The sequence below is a fragment of the Phodopus roborovskii genome, unplaced genomic scaffold, assembly GCF_943737965.1.
Source record: "Phodopus roborovskii unplaced genomic scaffold, PHOROB, whole genome shotgun sequence".
Classification (NCBI taxonomy): domain Eukaryota; kingdom Metazoa; phylum Chordata; class Mammalia; order Rodentia; family Cricetidae; genus Phodopus; species Phodopus roborovskii.
In genome coordinates this window covers 18,925,427-18,948,299 of record NW_026126460.1, presented here as the reverse complement: position 1 = coordinate 18,948,299, position 22,873 = coordinate 18,925,427, and the positions used below count along the sequence as shown (strand labels likewise).

The 22,873-nt window shown below is 48.8% G+C and overlaps 1 protein-coding gene across 1 annotated transcript; it reads left to right on the top strand.

Annotated features, from left to right (window-relative positions):
• The first annotated feature begins 1,673 nt into the window (after window positions 1–1,673).
• On the top strand, window positions 1,674–18,417 carry Igfbp5 (insulin like growth factor binding protein 5). Its single transcript, XM_051190442.1, has 4 exons — window positions 1,674–2,792; window positions 12,482–12,711; window positions 13,322–13,441; window positions 14,090–18,417. Exons 1-4 carry the CDS (start codon window positions 2,459–2,461, stop codon window positions 14,219–14,221), a joined length of 816 nt encoding a protein of 271 aa, XP_051046399.1. The 5' UTR covers window positions 1,674–2,458; the 3' UTR covers window positions 14,222–18,417.
• The last annotated feature ends 4,456 nt before the right edge of the window (window positions 18,418–22,873 follow it).

Below are 22,873 nucleotides of genomic sequence, written 5' to 3'. Positions count from 1 at the left end.
AACCCACCCCTACATCATGCCCTCTCCCTGTTCTACCACTCTTCTCGCCTGAACTTGAAAATAGCGGTTGATCTCTTTTGCTTCTAAAATATCTCAACCCAATTTTTAAATATTAATTTGCTTTGCCAATAGTAGAGAAAAGCAGTTGGAACAAATCTTCCTACTTTTTTCCTTATTTTTTTTTTAAGTCAGTACACACAACTCTTCCTCCTTCTCCTAGCCAACACCTAAAACTCCTTCCGCATTAGGTGCAAAAGCACAACTTTAAACTTTGGGTTTGTTTTTAAAACGTGCCTTTCGGCAAACGGGGAACTGAGAATCTGGATTAGGATCTGCAGATGTGGACGGCACAGGATGAGATGCTCCCAAATGGAGCTAGCAAGGGAAATATTTTCTCAAAAGCAGTCCTCCAGAAAGAATTCTTATCATAGATAAGGGTGCAGTCTAGTGGCAAAATTCATGAAATGCAGCCCCTTTTCTAAAAGAATGGAGCACTTAGCAAGGGAGGAAGGGACTTGGAAAAAAGGCAAGAGCCCCACCCCAAGAACTCCTCAGAGATAGTCAATTGATCATTTATTTTTTGATTTGTGGTGGGCAGTCTACAGCCCACCTATCATGCCAAACTCATGTTTTTAAAGGCTGCAACCATTATATTCCTTCTTTCAAGGATTAGGTCTCCTTTTGTTTTCCTGGGGAAAGAATGGTCTCTAGAACCAACCAGCAATCTGGCGTTTCAAGTGGCATAGTGGGTCCTCGGATCTCTCCTGTCTGAGCTGTATTCCTTTGCACCCATTAACCTGAAGACAAGGTTTCCAGGAACTGCCTACCCCACAGAAATACCCCCACGGTAGCCCCAAGAGTGTTATCACTAGTCTACCTTCCTTCTATTTAAAAGAACCTTAAGGTGTCTATAGGAAGGACACTTTAGACTCGAGGTAATACTCCGGTCTCAGTCATTACTCCCAACAAACCTGGATAGGTATCGCTTCTTGAAAGTGCACAACACACACACACACACACACACACACACACACCACGAGCTTCCTTGGTCAGCTATGTAGGTGAAGGAAAATGGCCACTGAATGGAACTAAAACCAGTACCCCAACAGAACACCCACAGGCTCTTGCCGTTATCCCTTTTTAGACTTTTGATGAAGGAGGGATCTTCCCCTCCCCTCCCCCCCTAAATTCATCCCAACAACCATCTTGGGCTAGTGTGCACTGCTTGTCCCCCAAACGTAACACACAAAACTTCAGTGATCACGTACATGCCTTTTCTCTAAAGGTTGGAAAAGGCTTCTTATGAAAGGTATACATGGCTAGTAAGAAAATGTGAGTCCTAGCAGCCAGGGTCCAGGATGGTTGTGGGGGAACCGAGTCACTCCGTTGTATTCAGCCAGCTCATGAAGATTCCTCCCTCCACCTTCTCCCTGCTCCCTGTAGCTTCAATCTGTCCCGCAAGCCTTTTTCGTACATTCCATGGGGCGGAGGGCGCTGTTCAGGGAGCGAAGGGGAGCCCCCGTGTGTCTAGAAGGCCTCTCCCCGCCCCCACCCCGTGTGAGTTTGTGCTGCAAAGCTCCTTGGCATCCTTGCATGGGTTGGGTGTTGGGGAGCTCAGATTGCAGCTACAACTGGCTGGCAGCCAGGGGCCGTCTATTTAAAAGCGCCTGCTCGACCAGAGCCCGCAGTCTCTTTGGAAACTTCTGCCGGGGGTAAAAAGAGCTAGCAAAGAGCTGCAAAGCTGTTTGGGCTTTTTCCCTTTTTTGTTCCTGATCGTAACCCCCTCCTCGGTCTGCACCCTTCTCCGGACTTCACGCAGAACCTGCGTGTTTCGAAGAGGTGGTGGCAGAGTGGGAGACAAGAGGTGTTAGGGTCCAGGTTTGGTGAGGTTTAGGTTTTTGCTGATTTATTTTTTCTCTTGATTTCAACATTTTCCCCCATCTTCTTGGCAGCCGCCGACGCTTCTTACCTGTTCTGAGGCAGCGGCGAAGCTCGCAGCAGAGGCTTGGAAAGGAGTGGGGGTGTGTTTGAGATTTTAAGCAACAAGAAAAAAATTAAGCCAAGTCCATTTTTTTCTTCATCACCCCCATTTCCACAGCCTCCGAGCTCATTATTTCTGTTGCTTTTGGGGTGAGCAATTCTGTGTTCCCCCCACCCCTGCAATTCTGATCCGATCCCGCCTCGGGGTTTCTTCCGTCCCCGCTCACTCTGCGTGCACCTGGCGCGCCTCTTTTTTTCACCCCCAACCTGTTGCAAGTCTTTAATCCTTGCAATTGGGACTTGCGTGCAGGCACCTGAATCCTCCTTGCCTCATATTTTGCAAGTGTTTGGGGGAGGGCACCTGCTCTACCTGCAAAAGATTTAAAAAAAAAAAAAAATCTCCAGGCGCCCTCTTGGCCCCTTTCTCTACGCACTCTCGCTCTCCTGCCCCGCCCCAAGGTAAGCGAGACTGGAGAAAATGGTGCTCAGCGCGGTCCTCCTGCTGCTGGCCGCCTATGCCGGGCTGGCTCAAGGCCTGGGCTCTTTCGTGCACTGCGAGCCCTGCGACGAGAAAGCGCTGTCTATGTGTCCCCCCAGCCCTCTGGGCTGCGAGCTGGTCAAGGAGCCTGGCTGCGGCTGCTGCATGACTTGCGCCCTGGCGGAGGGACAGTCGTGCGGCGTCTACACTGAGCGCTGCGCCCAAGGTTTGCGCTGCCTCCCCCGGCAGGATGAGGAGAAGCCGCTGCATGCCCTGCTGCACGGCCGCGGGGTTTGCCTCAACGAAAAGAGCTATGGCGAGCAAACCAAGATAGGTGAGCGCTCTCGGGATGTCAGTTGCACACGGGGAGGGAGCGGGGTGCGGGAGGAGGCTTGGACGGGTGGGGACCCGGGACGGGTTGGGATCCGCGCGCTTTGCGCAGCAAGTGGCTTAGACCCGATAGCTCCTGGGAGTTGATGGGGTAGGTCCTTGCACTTCGGTCTCGAAGCCCTGCAGATCCTGCTATCCTAGGCGTCTGTCTAACCCAGCCTCTTGCAGTTTGCTCTTCATCTCCTCTTAACCTACACCCCAGCCCGACCCTCCCCCACTCCTAACTCGTGGCAGTCCTGACTGCTCCTATTGAGTCTCAAAGTCCAAACCCATGTACTCTGAAAAATAACTGGTTAAATTATCAACTCCCTTCTCCACCCCATCCCCATACCTTGTTCCCTAAAGTTGATGCGTCCAAGCCCCACTCCCCAACCCGTTGCCTCCAGACTTTCCTATCCCTCCATTCTTACTTACTCAGGGATGCATTCGCGCGTGTACACACACACACAAACACACACACACACACACACCGCATCTTAATAATTAATGCCTATGGTGTAGAGGTGTTGAGGCCTCGCCCATATTTACACTTGCTGCTTTTGAACTGATGATTGATTATGATCGATGATAAAAACACATTAGACTGTAAAACGTGTCTTTTTTTTTCCTCCCAGGAAGAGAAAGAATACTTCAGGAATGCTGGGGTAGGGCGTGGGGTAGAGGGTGAAAAGGGTTTGGTGTTCTGTGCTGAATATTCTTCCCTGAATCTAGTGGCTTTTTTCTCTCCTGAATTCGGATTTTACCTAGGATTTAAAAAAAAAAAAAAATGGACAGAGATTTGAGAGGTATTGAGAGATATGGGATGGAGACATCTTCAAGTTCCCAGTGGATGCTTGTCCTCTCCATCCTCCCCTCCCTTTCTCCCCACTCCACTCCACCCTAGCACTCCCACCCCCATCAATCACTTATACCAGACTGAAAGTGAGTGTGGCTAACTAAATGCGTGAGGGGCCCTGGAAACACAGAATGCAAAATTCAAGGGGCGGAGACAGGAAGACCAAGCTCTGCGAGCCTGCCCTCCTCTTACCCCGCCCCTTCTTGCCCCGCCTCCAACTTCTGTGTGCCCGGAGTCTATGTTTTAAGTGATTGACAAAGCTTCTTGTTCACTCAGAACAGTTCTGCCTCAAGCTAGATTTCTCGGGGGAGTTATCTGATCTCATACACACACACACACACACACACACACACACACACACACACCACACACACACACGTGTGTGTGTATACATATACATACATACATACATACATACATACATATATATTGAGCGATGCACAAAATCTGAGCTAGGAAAGATTAACAGCTATTGACTCTCTCCTAGAGGAGTTAGGACTAAATGTTTATTTGTTTGTTGCAGTTCCTTAAAAAGACAAAGGCCTTCTCACTACCTGCTGTCCTCCATTACTCACAAGCACTCCAATGTGAGGAGTTGTGTAATTTTTAAATATTATTAAAATGCAAACTAAGGACCTAAGGACTGAGCTCAGCATCTCTCCCCGGGAAATTCAGGTTTTGATTGTCACAAGAAGTTGCATCATGAGAGAAAGGGGGACGTACAAACCTCAGAAGCCCCAGAGACCGATTTTCCGGATTATTTTTATTACATTCCTGCCCGCCGAAACGGTAGGAATCCATTATCTGGCTTGGAGACAAGAGCTGTGGCTAGCAATCCCATCACAGCCTAAGTGCGCAAGTTATGATTCCGCAGTATCCAGGCCGCGCTTTTATTTGCCCAGCCTTGCGATTGATAGGGAATAGTTGGGCTGGATGTGTGCGCACGCGCACGCGCAAATGGTGGACCAGCAGAGCGGCAGCATCCAACTTCCCAAGCCAATCCAGTGCACGCGCCCGCATACACACACTGGGGGGGGGGCGGGATTTTTATTCCGCGCCAGGTCGCTTTAGAATTTTCTGCAGCACCTTCAACAATCAACCCTAAGCAGCCAGCCCCCTCCCTCGTCCTTGCCCCAGACACAGAGCTTCTCCCCGACCTCAGCCCGCCTCAGACAGGTGCCTAGTCAGCTTGCGGCTGCACCCTGGCTGTTGTCCACAGTAGCTAAGGTTGATGCTTTCCTCCCGGATAGAAGCCAGCTTTTGGAGATCCTTCAACCCGAGAACCATTAGCTGGATCCCTAAAAAGCTAAAGATGACGTCATTATTAAGGAGAGGAAAATGGATAGTGAAGAGAGGAGGATGTCCTCCGGGTCTTTTAGAAGAAATTCCTGCTCCCTAGACCCCCCCCTTCCCCCACCATTGAAATCGGAGTAGTGTGAGCGGATGCAAGCTTTAATATACATATACTGTATTCATATTTGATATGCAATCAAAAGTACATATTATATATTCCTATATTATTCGCCTTATGTAACAACCCCAGCACAGCGTGTTTCTAGAATGAGAAGTGAGGAGCGGAGGAGAGTGACGTGGCAGGCAGCCAAAGCTTCGGAGGTGTGTGCAAGGCAGGCGGAGACTAGCGTTTTGCTGGGTACGTTGCTTGGCAACTGGAGAGGGCGTGGTTTAGAGATCGCCTGGTGCTGGTAGCGGGCCCCACCCAGCATTTTCTTTTGGCCTTTTCAGGGACTAGAGATAGACACAGAAACAGAGGGCAGTGTGTGTGTGAGAGGCTAAAGGGATGAGGGAGACAAGAGTTTCTGGGGCCAAGAGCAATAAATAAAAGTGAGCTTCAGTGGGTCAAGGAAGGCCCAAGATTCCCTGAGGACAGTGTCTAGCAAGGGCCTGTGGCTTTGGTGGTGGAAGCCCAGCACACTGGAGGGTCTGAAGTGTCTCCTGGGCTAACAGCGACATAACATCTGAAATATAGAGAGTAAAGGGTTGTGATTGTCAATCCCATCTTTGAGAAATCAGACAAAGAGAAACATAAAATGTGCTTCAGGGAAAGAAAGGGCGGGGGTGGGGGCATCACCTAAATGAAAATGAATTCAGCCTTTGCTACTTTGAGGGGTTTGGCCTCCATCAGCCCGGCTTCAATGCCAACCCTTCTCCAAATGCCACGCTGAAGTCCATCCAGAGTAAGGTTTTTTTGGACAAATCCATGTCTGGGTTGAACAAGATCATGGAAAACTGAGAGAGCCAGTATCCTGTCCCACCGCACACTCTCCCTTTGAAGCAAGTCTAGGAGAGCTGGCTATGCTGTGGCCAGCCAGAACAGAGAGCTGGGCTGGCGGGGTGGTGTTTTAACTTGACACTTCTTGCCTTTGCCCCCATCTTTCTGCTGTGTCAGCAAGGCCTAGAGGAGCCAGCACAGCTGGCCCGATGAAGTTTCTTTTCTTTCCAAGTCCCTTCTTTCCCCTTCAGTACCTCCCCTCCCCCTGACCCCTCCCCCAAACTCTGAGGTGTCATCCCCTGAGGGCAAGAGTTTTAAATCTGAGCCTCTGTAGTTAGTCCCCAGGCTTTAAACAAGCAGGTGGGCCCTGCAGCTGCACAGGCCAGGGCCAGGCTGACCCTCCAGCCAGAGGTCACTGAGCGTGTTAGAGCAGAGGACATGGGAGCGAGAATCCCTGCTGACCCAGTCCTGGCATCTCAATTCAGGGAGGAGGAGAAAGATGGAAGGGAGGATTTGGGGGGGGGGTACTTTGTACCTGAACAGTCAATGCCTGTGAAACATTAGGTAGTCAGTGTAGAGAAATTTTTAAATGTAAAGAAGGGATTAGGACCCTCCAGAACCACCACATTTAGAAGCTAGAAGGGAGGTTCACAACCAAGTATGAACAAGGCCCCCCCCCACACCTCCACACCAGCGGGAGTGGGGGGAGGTGGTTACCAGGAGCCACAAACAGGCGAGTGGGAGGGGTTTTATTTAGCAGTAGTTTGCTCTTTTACCAATTAGGCAAAAGCAGCAATTCTCAAGGGCTGTCCTAAAATTCCAAACTGGGTAGGCTATTCAAGGCAATAAGATTGCAAATAACCAAGGAAGCCAATACAGCTGTCTGCTTCCCTCCCCCAGCCATGATTTATTTCTATTACGATGTCACTTCTTTTAAAAAAAATCAACATAAATCTAGATGAGAAACTAGACATGTGTTTTTGAGAAGTGGTCTTTCCTGCCTGGCCACATGTCTCAGCTGCTTGCTAGCTAGCATTTCTCCAGAAATTGTCTGGATATTGGCCAAAGAACATTAAAGCTGCAAGAAACCCACAGCTACCATCATAGCCAAGGCCCTTACTTTATAGGTAAGGACACTAGGACCTGAAACAGGAAGCCACTTGCCCAAGTCAAGATCTGTGGTAGTCAGGACTTGAACTCGGCTCCTCCCTAGGAGCTGTGATGTTCTGTCCTGATCTCTCTGGCTCATTCCATCATCATTAGGGCTCTTGCCTATGCCTGGTCTAACCTGCAACCCAGACAGACCTTAGGCCAACCTTGCCAAACGCTACCATCCAATGGTAGATGTTCAGAAAGTGAAAGAAAAAACCTCTCCTTAGGAGTGCTCCATTTTGTGGGCTGGAAAAGCAGTGAGTAATCCAAAAGTGGGGACTCTAAACCACCTTGCTCTCAGGGGTTTCTTCTGTCCCTTTTTCAGGCCAGTGGTTTGGTCAGAGGAAGTGAGCAAGGAGGGTTTTAAAGGAATGGTATTCAGCACAGCTTCCAGGTCTGCGGGCCAAACCTCATTTCCTGAACACAAGGAGCTCTCCTGATGTGACAGGCAGGCCCTTGCAGCCCTGTGGCCGCCACCCGTGCTTCTCTCCGGAAGGAACATAGTACCTCAGTGGTCTACTGCCCATGGTAATCTGTCTCCACAGCAAAGGTCTTCCCCGGGGTTGGCAAGCAGGATAATGAGACCTGAGGTAGGATGGGGTGACAACGGTGATTACAGGGTTTCTACATCAGATAGAGAAGGGACCATCTACTGCAAAGGCTGATAAAGAAAAACTCACGAGCCAGGTATGTCCAGGCTTCTCAAAGGCCTTTGGCTGAGAGGTTACCGCTGGGGGGGGGGGGTTTCAGGTTAATTTGAAGCTATGCCAAGACCACCCTCACCTACCCAGAGGCTGAGGAAGCTTTTCCCTTTGGGGTTGCTGGAGAAGCAGGCAAATAACACTTGTCTACCTTCCCAGTAAGAACTACCAGCTGAGCCTTTATGCTCAACCAAATAGGTTATCTTACACTTTAGTCCTCAACCTAAACTGTCAAATAAATGGCCTTTCCCCTGCCAAATCCTAAAGCTGCCACTGAAAGTGCACCCAAAACAGGACCTCATAAGATATCTCTGCCAGTTTATGAATTTATATGAGTTGCAGTTATTTGAACTCTAAATTACACCCGTCAGGGCTGTAACAGCTCTCTGTCTCCTAGGATAGGTGTGTCTCCTTCCAAAGTATTTAGAATAATAGCACATCCAACTGGAATACAATACAAGCCACAAACACAATGTTTAATTTTCCAGTGGCCACAATTTTTATTATTTGTTCTAGCATCCAAAGTTTCTAAAGGTTAAAAAGGAACAGGGAATTAATCTTAGTAGTGTATCTTAACAGAGCATACCCAAATAGTATCATCTTAACCTGTGCCCAAACAATGATAATGAAATTATCAATATTCTTTCATATACTATCTTTGAAATTCATAGCATCTTTTTACAGTTAAAATATAAGACCTCAGTTTAGACACTGTTGCAGTGTAGATATACAGATAGACAGACAGACAGACAGACAGAAAGACAGACAGATAGATCATAAAACTTATGGTGTGTTGTTCCAAACATACAAGCTGTTTTGAATTTTAAAGTTAAGCTATTTGAAATGAACTGAGGCCTTCTAGTGTTCCTCCTACCTTAGGATACCGTTACCTACATTTGTTTTCCTCTTAGAAGTTCAGCCATCATTCTGATTGTTAAAATCCCTGGACATGACCCATATTACTGACCACGGTGATTTTCCTGAGAGAGCTCGGGGCCCCAGCAGATGCTGCTCTGTGGACCAAGCCTCTGCCCAGAATCCCTTCTCCCTTTCTCTGTATGCAAAAACACTCACATAGGGCAATTGAGCTAATTAGCATCCATCTGCAGCTGGGAGGCAGAACTGGGGAGTCTGAAACGCGTCTTCCATTTTGGGGGACAATGCTCAGCCAGTTTCCGGCTCTCCCACAAGCCTAGTGTTGTGGCAAAGAGCAGGAGGCTGCCTATTGGCTGAGAAATAAGACAAGGCAAGGTGGAGCAGAGCATTTAGCCAGACTATTTTTGTCCCTATCCAGGCACTGATCAGTGTCCTGGGCCAGTGCTATCTAGTAGAATTTACTGTGATGATGAAAGTGTTCTATCTGCACGGTCCAGCACAGTAGCAGCCAACAACTCGTGGCTGTGGGCGCTGGAGATGTGGAGAGAGCAACTGAGGCCCTCTGTGGCGTTGGCATTTTTATTTTTGTTTGTTGGTTGGTTTGGTTTGCTGGGGTTTTGTTGGGGGGAGGGGTTGTTGTTGGTTTTGGTTTTTTGGTTTTGGTTTTGGTTTTTTATTTTGTTTGTTTGTTTTGTTTTGTTTTGTTTTGTTTTTTTTTTTTTTTTTTTTTTTTTTTTTTGTATTTGTTCATTTCAGGAGCCACTCTGGCTCCTGGGTAACACAGTCTCTGCCAAACAGAAGCCTTGCTCAGCAGAGGTGCCTGTTTCCAGCACTGCCTGTCTCTCCACTCCCCTGTGCTTTCTTTCCTGTAGCGAGGTGATTGTGCTCTGAGGCAGGGGCATGGCTGAGATGGTCTCCCACAGCACTCCTTCAGCTATCCATTGCCCCGTTTTCATTTCAGAAGTCCTTCTAGACCCAAACTCTCTTGCCTTTGGGGCAGATTCATTTGTGCGCTGAAAGAGTATTTGTTGGAGACCATCCAAAAAGAAAGATGAAGATAAATGACAAAGCTGTGTGTCCCTAAGACCTTGATGTTTTGCATTCCAAAAGGGGAGCTAACATGAGAGTCCCAGGGAACCCAGCAGTTCTTTTAACTTCTCATGGGGAGATTCTGGGTGTCCTGTCTTCTGACTGGAAAGGGAACTGGACTCTCTCCCTGGGTGTAAGTGACCTGGCAAAGCCCTCAATTCCTACTGGGCCATGAGCACCCCACACTTCTTATCCTCTGCAGAAACCTTTCCCCCTGGCATCTTCAGGGAGGAGAGAGACAGGATGTGTTTCTCTGGGTCTCATATTCAGACACAGCTCTCTGCCCACACTGTCCTCCACTCCTGCACAGCTCTGTCTTGTCCATCCCCTTACCTTCTAGGTGCATGCTCGAGGCACACAAAGAGGGAGAAAGGATTGGTGAGATTCTCAAACTAGCAGGAAGGGAAGACACCCAAATGTCAGATTTTCTCATTTTATAGTCCCTGCAAATGTGCCCAAGTTGAAGAGGTTCCCGGTCTCCTGCGCCACCTACTGGCCACCTGTAGGTATAGCCCTGCTTCTTTCTAAAAGCTATGGTAGTTTCCTGGAAATGTTCTGTATCCCACCTAAGTCCCTTCAGCAACCTCAGTTAGTTTTTTCTTGGTGAAATGACTCAGGGGTAGCCAGGATATTTATGGACTTTCTTATAATCCAAAATCCAAGCCTTCCAAAAAATAAAATCCTGTTTATGATTCGGCCCCAAGACATCTGAGCGGAGATAGCTGGCGTTCCAATTCAATGCCTGCCTTCCAGCCCTTTAATCATCCTCACTCCTCTCTGGCCCACCACAGTCTCTCGAGTCTACAGGTGACCACAAGACCCTGATTAGTATCTCTGATACTAGACTCTCTCTCACTGCCTAAGTAATAGGTTTCTAGCTTTAGTGAGGTGAAGCAGCTCCCGAAACTGGGAGGCGCATCCAAATTTTAAGAATGCCCTTCACAAGCAACAAACTTGCAAATCAGGGGAGTGTAAGGGCCCCCAGGAGCCCAGACTTAATGGGACCCAGAGTTTTCAAAAGTCCTTTAAATTCCTTAAGGAAAGAACTCTAACTCTACCTACGTTCCTGTCTGCACAGAGCCTCCAGACTAGACACACCTCCCCCTGCATCCTGTCCCCATGTTCTGTCCCCAAGTCTCACAGTCAAGAAAACTGGCTTCATCCCAAACTTCCCTCTTTTAATCCCTACAGTACCAAATCCCGGCTTTGGGATTGGGCATCCCAACAGGTTCTGTCTGATACAGTGGAGTTAGACTCTGAGAAGAGGGAGGAGGGGCTGTGATCCCCACGCTGAACTTGACTCAGGGAGAGCCTGTGTCGTGCACTCCCCTAATCTTACTTTCCAGTAGTTGTTTCTCTTTCTCTCCTGTACATGAACACCTGACCCAGTGAAATCCGCTAGATCTATGCAAACCTCTCAAGGCTTCCTCCTTGATGAACCATAGATGCCTCGTTGTTAAGCTTGACAAGCCCAAGAAGAACATAGGCTTGGAAGCTTGGTGCCATGTGGTATTCTAACCATCTCCGGGTGCCTCCCCTCACACCAGATCTTCCTTTGGGCTGGGAGCTTGGAGATATCACACAGTGCCTTCTCCAAAACTCCTCTTTCCTTACACATTTGCCCTCGTCCCAACTTCCTTAATTCATTCGCCTTCTCTTTCATAACCGAGATACCTAGCTGACATCATTTCTGGGTATCTGAGAGATGGTGGGTTTTCCTTCACCCTATTTTATTATTTTGAGATATCCCAAAGCCCTTTTTCCTTGTTTGAGTATTTGAAAAGCAAAGGTGATAGAGTCTGGGCCCCCTTCCTGGCCCTACTACATCTGGTTGTGGGGCATCCTAGACACACCACCTGGGGACAGTGATCTAAGGTCTCCCCACTCTTAATCTCCTGAGGCTGCAAGGTTGGGGAGCTGAGAGGAGAATGGTGGGCACCGTGAGAAAGGAACGTACTGGAAATGTGTACTGAGATGGCCTAGGCAGGTGGCATTAACAGGCTAACAAACACATGAACAAAGTCCTGCTTCTCTTTTCTAAAGGTCATAAGTCAGCTAAGTATAGACTCTGTCACCAAGTTGATCCTATATATAACTGGTCTGGCCCCAGCCAGCTGTCAGCCCCTCTCAGAATGAGCTGACTGATGCCCAGCCTCCCGGGGCCCAGAGCATGGAGCAGAGCCAGCTCCCAGCTAGTGTGGAGGGATGAGGCCTCTGGGTTCCATCTGCTTTGTACCTCTCCAGGGCCTGCGTCTCTGCCTCTCCCATCTCCGAGTCCTCAGCATGGTCTCCATGCTCTCCACCCTCTCCACCCTCTGCTGCTCCTGTCCCTAGATACCCAAGTTCAAACAATCTCTCATCACCCAGCCCTGCTGTTCAGAAAGTACAAAGGCTGTTCTTGTCCATGTCTGGGCTGTGCCCTGTTTTCTTCCCTTGGCCCAGATCTCCAGGCCCTGACAGCTCAACCTCATGTCCCCAACTACTTCCTCATCTTCCGGGCCATGTCGCTGGCCAGAAAATGTTTTCCATACCTCCACCTGCTTTGGGCTTTGGCCTGCCTCCTTCCTTTCTCTAGCCTGCCTTCGCTCACACACTAAATAAAGGTCAAGAATCCTCCGATGAAGTCACTCAGGCTTCTTGCTTTTTTAGATGTCAAATATCTCTTGAGCCCCATGACTGCCCTGACCCCAAACCTCCAAGTCCTGCTCTCTGGCCCCAGAAGCTGATTCTTTTACTTCATCTTCCTGCAGAGAGAGACTCTCGAGAGCATGAGGAACCTACCACCTCCGAGATGGCTGAAGAGACCTATGCCCCCAAGGTCTTCCGGCCCAAGCACGCTCGCATTTCTGAGCTGAAGGCCGAGGCTGTGAAGAAAAATCAGAGGAAGAAGCTGACTCAGTCTAAATTTGTGGGAGGCGCAGAGAACACTGCCCACCCCAGAGTCCTCCCTGCGCCTGAGATGAGACACGAATCTGAACAAGTGAGTCTTGGGGATTTTGTCCTCCCTGCCCTGGCCACAGTCTGATCACACCTGAACCTTTCTTGAGAGCATCTATGGCTGCAGAGGATGATAGGCTAAACCAGTCAAAGGACCCAATGTGGTCATAGTGGCTCAGCTGAGGATTTGGAAGGATGCTTTTGAGAACATGAGTTTATTTGTCTGGACTGAGGGTTGATCCAAGTAAGTGAAAACAGGAATATTTCTTCAAAGAAAGTGACTATATTAACAGTGAGCACATACAACATATGTGACCCCTAGAGCTATGGCCCAGGAAGAGTCTGACCACTAATCCTAGCGCATCTGGAGAATGCAGCCTGTGTCTTCATTACTTGGAAGGGTAGAAAAGTTGAGGATGACTGACCTGAAAGATTAATGGGAAATCAGGGCTCGGTGTCTGGCTACAAATAGGCTTACTGTTCAACCAAGGTACCAGGCAGGTGAGGGAGAAGAAATAACGTTAATAGCTTCTGATAAAGGTGACAGATTTTCTCCCACAGTCCCTTTGGGTGCCACCCATGAGCCACAGGACTGCACATCTGAGTGGTTTCCACTTGGGTCACACCAGGCCTCTCATCCCTCCCGTTCACAGGGACCCTGCCGCAGACACATGGAAGCTTCCCTGCAGGAACTCAAAGCTAGCCCACGTATGGTGCCCCGTGCTGTGTACCTGCCCAACTGTGACCGCAAAGGATTCTACAAGAGAAAGCAGGTACATGCCTCTGTACCAGGCTCACAGGCCCCATCTCTAGGGTTTCTGATTGGCAGGTCTGCAGTGGACTCCAAGGACTTTGCATTTCTAACAGGACGACCTTGACAGTACTTATAAGGGACCACTAATCTAAGTAACTAGCTAGATTCCCTTGGGGCATATCTTGACCCTGTCACTTCTAGCCTGTGATCCCTTACCCCAGTTATTTAAAGCTCCTGGGGTCTTTAGTTTCTCGTGTGAAATGGAGACTAGCAGTCCCCATTACCCTGATGTGGAGAAGTAAGTGGTACATCTTGGCGAAGCACTTGGAACAGCTCCTGCCATATGACTCATCTTAAGCTGTGTCTGGCACATGATAGATAGAGCCACAGAGCGGTTTCCTATTTTAATGGCTAGAGTCCTCTCTTGATCCCTGGAGAATGTGAGGTTGGGGGTCCCAAAGCAGGGGAGATTGCAGGAACTACTCCAGGGCAGGACTCCTGAACTAACCATGTTCTCTGGGTTCTCCCATGAGATGGAGATCCCCAAATCCCCAAGAGTTGGCTAAGGGCTTACCTACCCCTTTCAAGTCTCAAGTTTAGGAAAAAGGTAAGACAAGAAGGGGCCTCAGGGTGCAACTATCTCACTGCTTGTCGCCTCTCCCCCCAGTGCAAGCCTTCCCGTGGCCGCAAACGTGGCATCTGCTGGTGTGTGGACAAGTACGGGATGAAGCTGCCAGGCATGGAGTACGTCGATGGGGACTTTCAGTGCCACACCTTCGACAACAGCAACGTTGAGTGATGCGTCCCCTCCCGCCCTCCCCCTTTCCTACCCCCAGCCCCAACTCCAGCCAGCGCCTCCCTCCACCCCAGGACGCCACTCATGTCATCTCATTTAGGGGAAATATATATACATATGTATTTGAGGAAACGGAGGACCTCGGAATCTCTAGCAAGGGCTAAGGAGACACTTCCCACCCCAACCCTGAAAATGTATTTCTTTTTGAAGCAAGTTGAGCGGACAGCGCAGGGATGACGAGAAGGAGCAAGAGGGATGGAGAGACGGAAAGAAAGCATTGGAGTAGACGAGAGGGAGTGGCAGGTAGGGTTACGGAGAGAGAAAGAGAAACAGAGACAGAAAGGACACCACAACCAGGGCTGGCTCTGTCCTTCACTTCCAGCCCTAGCCAGAGGTCAGAGAGGGGTTGGGATGCTCAAAAGTGCGGCATTCAGTGACACCCAGCTTAGACTGGTCAGGGGAAGAAAAGAAACAACTCCAGTGCCCTCTCCCTGAGTCTGTCACTCCCCCCCCTCCAGCTGTGTGCATGGCTAGACCCCTGCCCCTCCTCTCCTCTAACCAGAGCAGGGTGGTTTCATCCCCAAATCTACAAACACTAAAATGCATTCCGTCCCTCCGAGAACAAAGGAAACTGAGTGACTGTAGGTTTTTCCCCAAGTTGGATGAGTGAACTCAAACTGTGTACAGATTTTACTCTTGATGGAGAATTTTTTTAGAAGTCAGTGCCTGCCCCCAACACTGGAAAGACTTGACTTTCCAGGGTGACAGCAAGCATTCAGAAGCTTGTGGCCTCAGCCCTTGATTTCACTAGACTCATAGCTGGCCCAACAGTCTCTGTGGAGGAGGAGGATAGGCGGAGAAAGCAAAGGGGCGTGTACTTAACTACAAGGCTCCATGTAGACATATATAGGCATATCAATTATTTTCTTTATTTTTTTTTCCTCTTCTTTTCTTTCAAAGTATTGCATTACCTCTTTAAAGTAGTTCCCTTAGGGTACTGAAGAGCTTCCTCATTCTGGGAAAATCCATATTCAACTAATACAATCCATACCACTAGCTTTGCCTGCTTCTGAGCAGCCTTCCCCATGAGCTAGAAATTTGGCTCTTTTGTAGGACAGTGTCAGATCTTCTCATGATTCCCAACCTGTGTTTAAATGTATCCACCAAGCCAGGTAGCTGCCAGCAACCAGTGACGCATCACCTATGCAGCCTGGGCCATGCCATGTCACCCTTCCAACCCTCAGGAAGTAACTGTCTTACGCCATGATATATAAGCCCACCAGATGCATTTTTAACCCACTGGCCTGCCCAGGCCTTTCCTTCTATCTCTTCAGAACTATACTTTGAAAGTCTCCCACAGATGCCAAGCTAACAGGTCAGAGAGAAACTGACATGAGAGATGGCTGAGGTAGGGGTCAGGGCTTCCAGAGAAAGAACTAGAAGATGAAGCAGGGACTAGGGCCTGGGGGAACAGGAAAGAGACGGAAAGAGGGAAATACCAGTAGAATTTCCCTTGGCTTCTCCCAGCTAATAAACCTTCTCGAATTTGAGAGGGAATTCTGAGGTAGAAACTAGTGCAGTTCAGTCTCAGAGCCCAGATGGTGGAGAGCTGAGGCAGGATCTAGACTTGAGAAGCGTGGTTGGAAACGAGGATCAATAGCCTGACTGAGTATTGAAGGGACAAGAGGATGCGCCTCAGACACCACACCTTCAGGTCAACTTCAGCCCACAAGAGGGGACTGAGGCCCAAGAAAAATCCAAGCTCTTCATCTCTTCACCTGCTCTGCCCCATGCATACACCCTCTCTGACGTGGAGGATGGCGTAAAGCCCAAGACAACTCAGGCATACATCTTCATGGCTGTTGTCATTTGCCAGCCAGATTTTGATCCAAGAAAAAAAATGTCATTGTCCACTGGCTTCTTCAACAAAGGGTTGGCCTAGGACTGTCCTTGAAGATGGAAGACAGCCTGCCAGGAAGGGTGACTAGCACACTGGTACAGGAGGCCCCATTTTTGATGTGGACACAGCTCTTTGCTCTTTCTTGATGACATGGCATAGTAGAGGCCCCCTACAACACTGAACTTGGAATGACAAAAAGGGATAGCAAAGAAATAAACATATGTCAACTCATGGGAAATAGTTGGCTATGGAGCTTAGGGAATGTCTCCTATTGCCTGGACAAGACAGCTGGCTGGGAATGGAAGATGTAATTGGTCTTCATAAGACAAAGGGCCTGATGGGGATGGCAAGACAAGCACTTACCAGACCTACAGGGTCAGTGTACCCATCTCCCTGCACAATGTCCCCAGCCCCCGACTCACACTTCAGAATGTCTTAGGCCAGTATCCTAACCCTTCTCCATGATGTTCTCCTTTCTGCAATTATTTCTCTGGATCTTGAGCAATCATGTGACTGGGATTTGCCAAGTGGATACTGGGGTACCACTGCCCCTAAGAAAAGACTGAGCCAGGAACTGCCTACTCACCTACCCCTCCCAGGCCTGGACCTGACTCCTGAGAGGGGGGTGTTTTCACCCCACTACTTGCTGGACCTTGAATGAGCCTCTGCCCCCTTACCTGGACCCTTTGTTGTGAGCCACGGATGGAGGACATTGTACAGACACTTCGACCTTCCCCAGTACAGCCTATACCCCCAAACCTGTGAGTCTCTCCACTGCTTTTAGGGAGAAGCATGTCTAGGCAGCTACTCTCTCCCTAGAGGAAGCTTGCCTTTAACAGACAGATGGAACTAAACCTCCCAAAGAGGTCTGGCTGGACCAAGGATAGAGACCATGGAAATGGGGTTACTGAGAGAATAGGGCTTCTCCATGTCATGGGGGGAAAGGCAGGCTTGCAATGGTCCCACCATGCCCTGAGCAAGAAGCCTCTTGTCTCCATCAGAGGCCTCCAGTTTGGGACTGACCACAGCCATAGGTCTAAGTGTTCCCTGTCCCCATCCCCACTGTCCCTTGGGAGGCTTCTTCCCATCTCTTTTGACAAAAGCAGTAGAAAAGACAACTCTCTTCCCCCACTACTGCCAGGTTAGCTGAAAGAGACCCAGCCAGGACCGATTCTCCATCACAGATAGTCTTGACCATCCAGAACAAAGCAGGGAACCTAGGGAAGAGAAGCATGTATGTTTCTCTGACGGCCAGGCCTAGACAGACAAGGCTTGGGAACATCTGCCCCACAAGAGGCTGAGGAGACTCCTCTTCTCCCTCCAAGACCCTCTTCCTACCATGATCTATCTCCATGGTAACATCCTCACTACCAAGCTCCCTAGAAGATCAGGTTGCCATGGCAACCTCCAAACCCCCTGCCCCTTCCAGGCAGGGCAGCAGTCCTGCTCACTTAGACTCCTGGAGGGCTTTGGTGGATAACCAAAACTTGACAGAGGAGTGAGTCAAGGGGAAGAGACCCTCTAGCCTTCTGGCTTTCAAGAGAAAGGAGGTTACAATTTGAAAGATGGTAGAAGGGACAAAGTTTTTATCAACCAGGAGCCTGGGGGTTGTACTGTCTTTATTTTAAAACCACTAAAGTGCAAGGGCTCTTGCACCAATGTTACTCGGCCTTCTTTTCCCTTTTAGGTGCTTGTTTCTTTAAACATAATTTTCTTGGTTTTCCAATGGAGTATAGACGTTAGCCATTTCACAGACTCTGGCCTCCTCTAAAATCTTTCTGAATGGGGAAAAGAAAGGTGGAGGGTCAGAGGGGAAGGGGTCCCTAGCCACCCTTCATCCATTCACCCCACTTCTCTGGTCCCTAGTCTCCAGCCTCGTCCCCATCTCCAACACCATCACACCGTCACACAGTAGCCTGTCACCGGATAGCACAGTTCAGACAAGACTCCTTCAGATTCCGAGATGTCTACCGGTTGTTTTTGGGTTTTTTGTTTTGTTTTCATTTTTTTTTTTTTTTACAGCAGCAATAACCACAGCACATATTACCGTAGGTCTTTGTAGTGTTCCGTTCAGACACCATAGCTCTGATTTCACTTCTGTTTTTGTTTTCAACTTTTAAAGAAAAAATGCTTATACTTTATACTGGTGAAATGGATGAAAAACTAAAAATAAAACAGCAAGCCAGTTTGTGGAAAACAAAACTCGGGAAAAGAAGTCACCCCAGTGTGGAAGAGCTCGGCTCCTGTTTAGCATATTGTACTTAAGGAAATAAAAAAAAAAAAAAAGAAAGAAAAACTCGGAAGATCTCACATTTTATTGCAAAGTGAAGGTTTCTGTAACCTATTTATTCAACCTATAATTTATGTTACTCCTTGATCTTTGTCTCTTGTCCTGACAAAACATTTATTTAATAAAGTTATGCATTCAGTTAGCTTGCATCGCCTTCCTGCTGGGGCAGAGGGCTCTGTGAGCACCCAGGCTGCCAACAGGAAGGGAAGGAGAAAGGATCTGGACCTATGTGTCCTCCAGGAGGTCCCTGAGTGGAGGAAGGCCAGTCCTCACAGACAGTGCCCATTCTAAGTTGCCTCTTGCTTGAACCCTGTATCCGCACCAGGGGTTAAACCCTACAGAGCTGCTGAGACTCCAGGAAGCCAAATTACATACATAAAGCATATGGAATGGTGAACACACATGTGTTCTATAGTTATTGTTACAATTTAATCTCTGCCACTGTCAGAAAATACAGTAGTCTAACCCAGCCCTAGACAAATGAATCACCAGTCTCTTCTCCTTGGAGAACATGCTAAGGAAGACATTCCTAGAATGTTCCTCAGTCACTTATTCCACTTTACGAGCTCTTAATGCATAGAAACCTCTGACCCAGGTGAGTGCTAGCTTCAGCCCCTCCCAGGCACCCTACTTTTGTGATGGGGGGACTGCTCAGATTTAACCACGCCCTCTGCCTTCTGCCTCGGTTTCCCTGTGGCTTTTCTTTTAGGTTCTTTTAGGTTTAGGCTTTTCTTTTAGGGCTCTTTGCCCAGGTTCTCCATGGCCCATGGCCATTCTCAAAGCTATTAGGGCAATAGACTGCCCCTTACGTGTGCCTTGACCACATACTACAGGTCCCACACCGCTGGGGAAATGACAGTGGTGGGCTGTCCCCTCTGTCCCAACTCAATGCCTAGGCTCTCAGGAAGCGCTAATGTCCCTGCCCTTGCAGTCACGTGGTAAGACCTTGTTTCTCACTATAAGCATGCCCTTTGCGGGCCATCAAAAGTCTCTCTGAGGCTTCCTGACCCTCTGTGTCACAGAGCTGGGGACTCAAACACTGTGTTTGAAGCAAAAATGAATTGCAGAAGGTGTAAGCGCTGCTTCAGGGAGGAAACGTGTGCTGTGAAGGGGGGATGAGCACAGGACACTGCCGGTGTCTTGCCTGGGATAGTCTTCTGGCTTCTCCATCAGAAACTGCTCACCCTACTATTGCCAATGCAATGTCTGAAGGGATCAGGAGTCAGGATTTTCCACCCAGCTGTTCCTCCTTGAGGCTCATCTCCCTAGGGCCTCATGACCCTAACCCACTCCACATTCCTCCTGTCCCCCGGGGCCTTATCCGACCCTTATAACCCTCATCTTCTAACTCCCCGCTCACAGCCTGCAGCCATTCAGCCATCTGCCTCTTGGCTATTCTGCACAATTCACCATCAGGAGGCACAATCTGCATGACCCATTTCTGCAACTCACCTGGGCATTTGCAGTCTTGGCCGGAGCCTGGGATCCACTATCTCCCATACTCACCTACAGTGAATGGCAGTAGGTCCAAGAGCACATGGTTCTGCTACCCTATTCATCTCCTTCTTCTGCCTTGACCCACATAAGCCACACTCTGAGTCTTGGAACTTCCTTGTCTCCGATGATGTCATCACATCCACCCAGATATCCATGCCAGACCCTCAGATATCTGTCCCAACTCCTCCCTTAGCTCCCCATCCATGATCCTACCAATCAGCTGCTCCCTGCTAAATCTGAACTCAGCCACTCTCACCATCTTCCCTAGTCCTCATTCGGGTGATGTTCAGTTCTATCAGACTCAACTCCACCCATCTTCTCCATGTCTCATTCTCTTGATGACCTTCTCAGCCACAGTTCACATCCTAAACACATATCTAACCTTGACCATCCTTGGCCTTAATTATCTCCCAGCTTCCAGGCCAAAGTTCAAATCCCTCAGCAAGATACCCAAATCCCTCCTGATAGGTTCCCCCATGACCTCCCTTTTCAACTGCCCCTCTGCCTGCACCCTGGGAATGCCACACAGGTCCTCAGCCACGTGCAAGCTTCCAAGTTAGAGCATAGCTTAGGTTGAAAGCCTTCCATGTGTTGTTCCCTCCTTCTAAACTCCACCCCTTAGGAGACACACGCATTCACGAGTGAGCACACACATGCACACTCATGCACATTCGAACACATGCACATACATGAGTGTACACATACACGAGCAAGTGTGAATGCATGCACACATGCAAACGCATGCACACACATGCTTGCGCTCACACACACGCATATGTTCACACACTTGAATGCATGCATACACACATACACACATTTCTTCTCTATGTCTTGATTGCAATTCCCCTTACTACTCCAAGACACCTTCCATGACAGCACACATTGCTGCTCCCCATTGCACCACAGTACCAGCCTCCAGAGGGCACACCTCTGTCATACCCGTGCCATAGATGGTCAAGCATTGATGGTGGGCTGTTGCCAACACCGGGATGTAAACACTTCAGGACAAAGGACACCGTCTCTTTCGGCACCACTTCCAAGCACTGCATCTCAACGCTCAGGAGACAGCAATAACTACATTCAACACTTACTTTATGACAGAAATGGTGTTCTATTCTGCAAGCTGTTCTTCGTGATAGACATAATCTCAGTACTTAAAGATGAGGTTTTAAAAGGCATATATAGAAGTTAGAAATATGCACAGTTATACAACTCATAATCAGAGCAAAACAAATTCCTCCCCATAATAGACTGGGTTCCTTACTAGCGCTTTGTAGCTAGTTAATACCGAAGATACACTTAGCAAATGCAGAAGCTACATCAGGGTGTCTGCATGTCCAGCGGGCATAGAGAAGGGCCAGCCTCATGGACATGTACCTGTGACATCACCCAGAGCACCAAGCTTTGATGCACTGCTTTCTTATGACTATCATAAGGAACAAGAGGCCTCGTATAGTCATTTGTCCCAGGCTCTGCAAAAAAAGTCACCAGTCTTCTAGTAGAAATCACACACGAGGTATACATATCCACAGCTCCTAACTCAAATGCATCCTATGAGGCAGCGCCTGCATTTGACTTATTCTGGGTTCCTGGAACTCTTTTTAATAAATGTAAAGCCAAATGAGCTTAGCTGAAGTTCCCCTGCTGCCACATGGGGGCACTGTTGCCTCAGTGTTTACCAATGGTCGGTCTGAAACTTGGAAGGGTCATGCTGCAAGTGAGATTAGGGGACACATTCAATAGCCACACCCAGCCAGCCCACTCTTTCTACAGGGAATTAGCAATGGGCAGAGCAGGTTGTGGCAACCTTCCACAAAATGGTCTAAGCAAAGTGGCTGAGAGCCTGTAAGGAGAAGGGTGACCCCAGAAATATCCCAGAAGCCCTCTTACCTGGTACAGTACTTTACAGAAGTCTCTTCAAGATACGGCCTTGTTCCTTGAAGCTTAAAGCATGCCCACTAGGCTCAGGGTGTACCCAAGGTTGATTAACAAGAGGAACATCAAGAAAATGAAAACCAGTAACCAAGGTTTTTGTATGTGACCTCATGAGGATTAAGTTTATTCTGAGGGCAGCAGGACAGTCCCTACTCCACCCTGAAGTAGCTTTCTCCTGGCCTGTTCTAGAAATCCAGTTTTCTGGCACTGTGGAAGGTCCCCGGAGTCCCTGACATCTGCAGATGTGTTAGGTAAGTCAGTTGGGAGGAAGACTGGGTGAAGCAATCAAAGAGGCCCCTCCATGGCCAGAGGGATCAGATGCAGACTAGAAGTGGGGCTTGGCCTTGCACTGGGGAGGAAGATGGCCATGGCCCACTGCCAAAGGGTTAGGAGAGTCCCTGGACTTGACTGGGGCTTCAGGTGCAAACAGAAAGTGTGAGAGTCCTGACACAGAACATTGCTTAAAAAATAGCTTCCCCCACTCTGTCCTCTGTGACTCATTTCCAGTCTCTCGGTTCTTTTCTTTTTTGAGACAGGTTTCCCTGGGTGTCCTGGAACTCACTCTGTAGACCAGGCTGGCTTCTAACTCAGATGGGCCTGAAGTGTGTGCCAGTCACCACTGCTGCCACCACCACCACCACCACTCAGCCTGGATCCTTATCCATATAGATCTCATTGTGCTAGACCTGCTGATCTGGAGCCAGTTATTCCGTCCCCTCCAGGAGCAGCTTCTAAAAACTCAGACCTGACTTCTGAACAAGGCCAGCAAAGCAGGGTCATCAGCGTTTTCTTCCTTGGGGCCCAAGTGAAATTCCTTGTCCTGGGCTGAAAATGACTTCAGGAGTAAGAGAATCCCAATTCCAGTGTTTCCCATGCCCCATCTCCCACCACAATGTCATCTGAAGGGTTTTCTTGTTTTTTGTTTAGTTTAGTTTTGTCTTGTTTTGCAGGGGGGTGGGGTGCTTTCTTTGGGTGTTTGTATGCTGTGTGTCCAGGCTAGGCCTTCTGGGTGTTGAAAAGAGGAAGACAGGCC

What these genes read in the sequence shown, in the direction of transcription:
- Igfbp5 (XM_051190442.1), top strand. Translation starts at nt 2,459, where the DNA reads ATGGTGCTCAGCGCGGTCCTCCTGCTGCTGGCCGCCTATGCCGGGCTG. An exon ending in TGGCGAGCAAACCAAGATAG is followed by an intron (nt 2,793 to 12,481) that starts GTGAGCGCTCTC and finishes ATCTTCCTGCAG; the next exon opens with AGAGAGACTCTCGAGAGCAT. An exon ending in TGAGACACGAATCTGAACAA is followed by an intron (nt 12,712 to 13,321) that starts GTGAGTCTTGGG and finishes TCCCGTTCACAG; the next exon opens with GGACCCTGCCGCAGACACAT.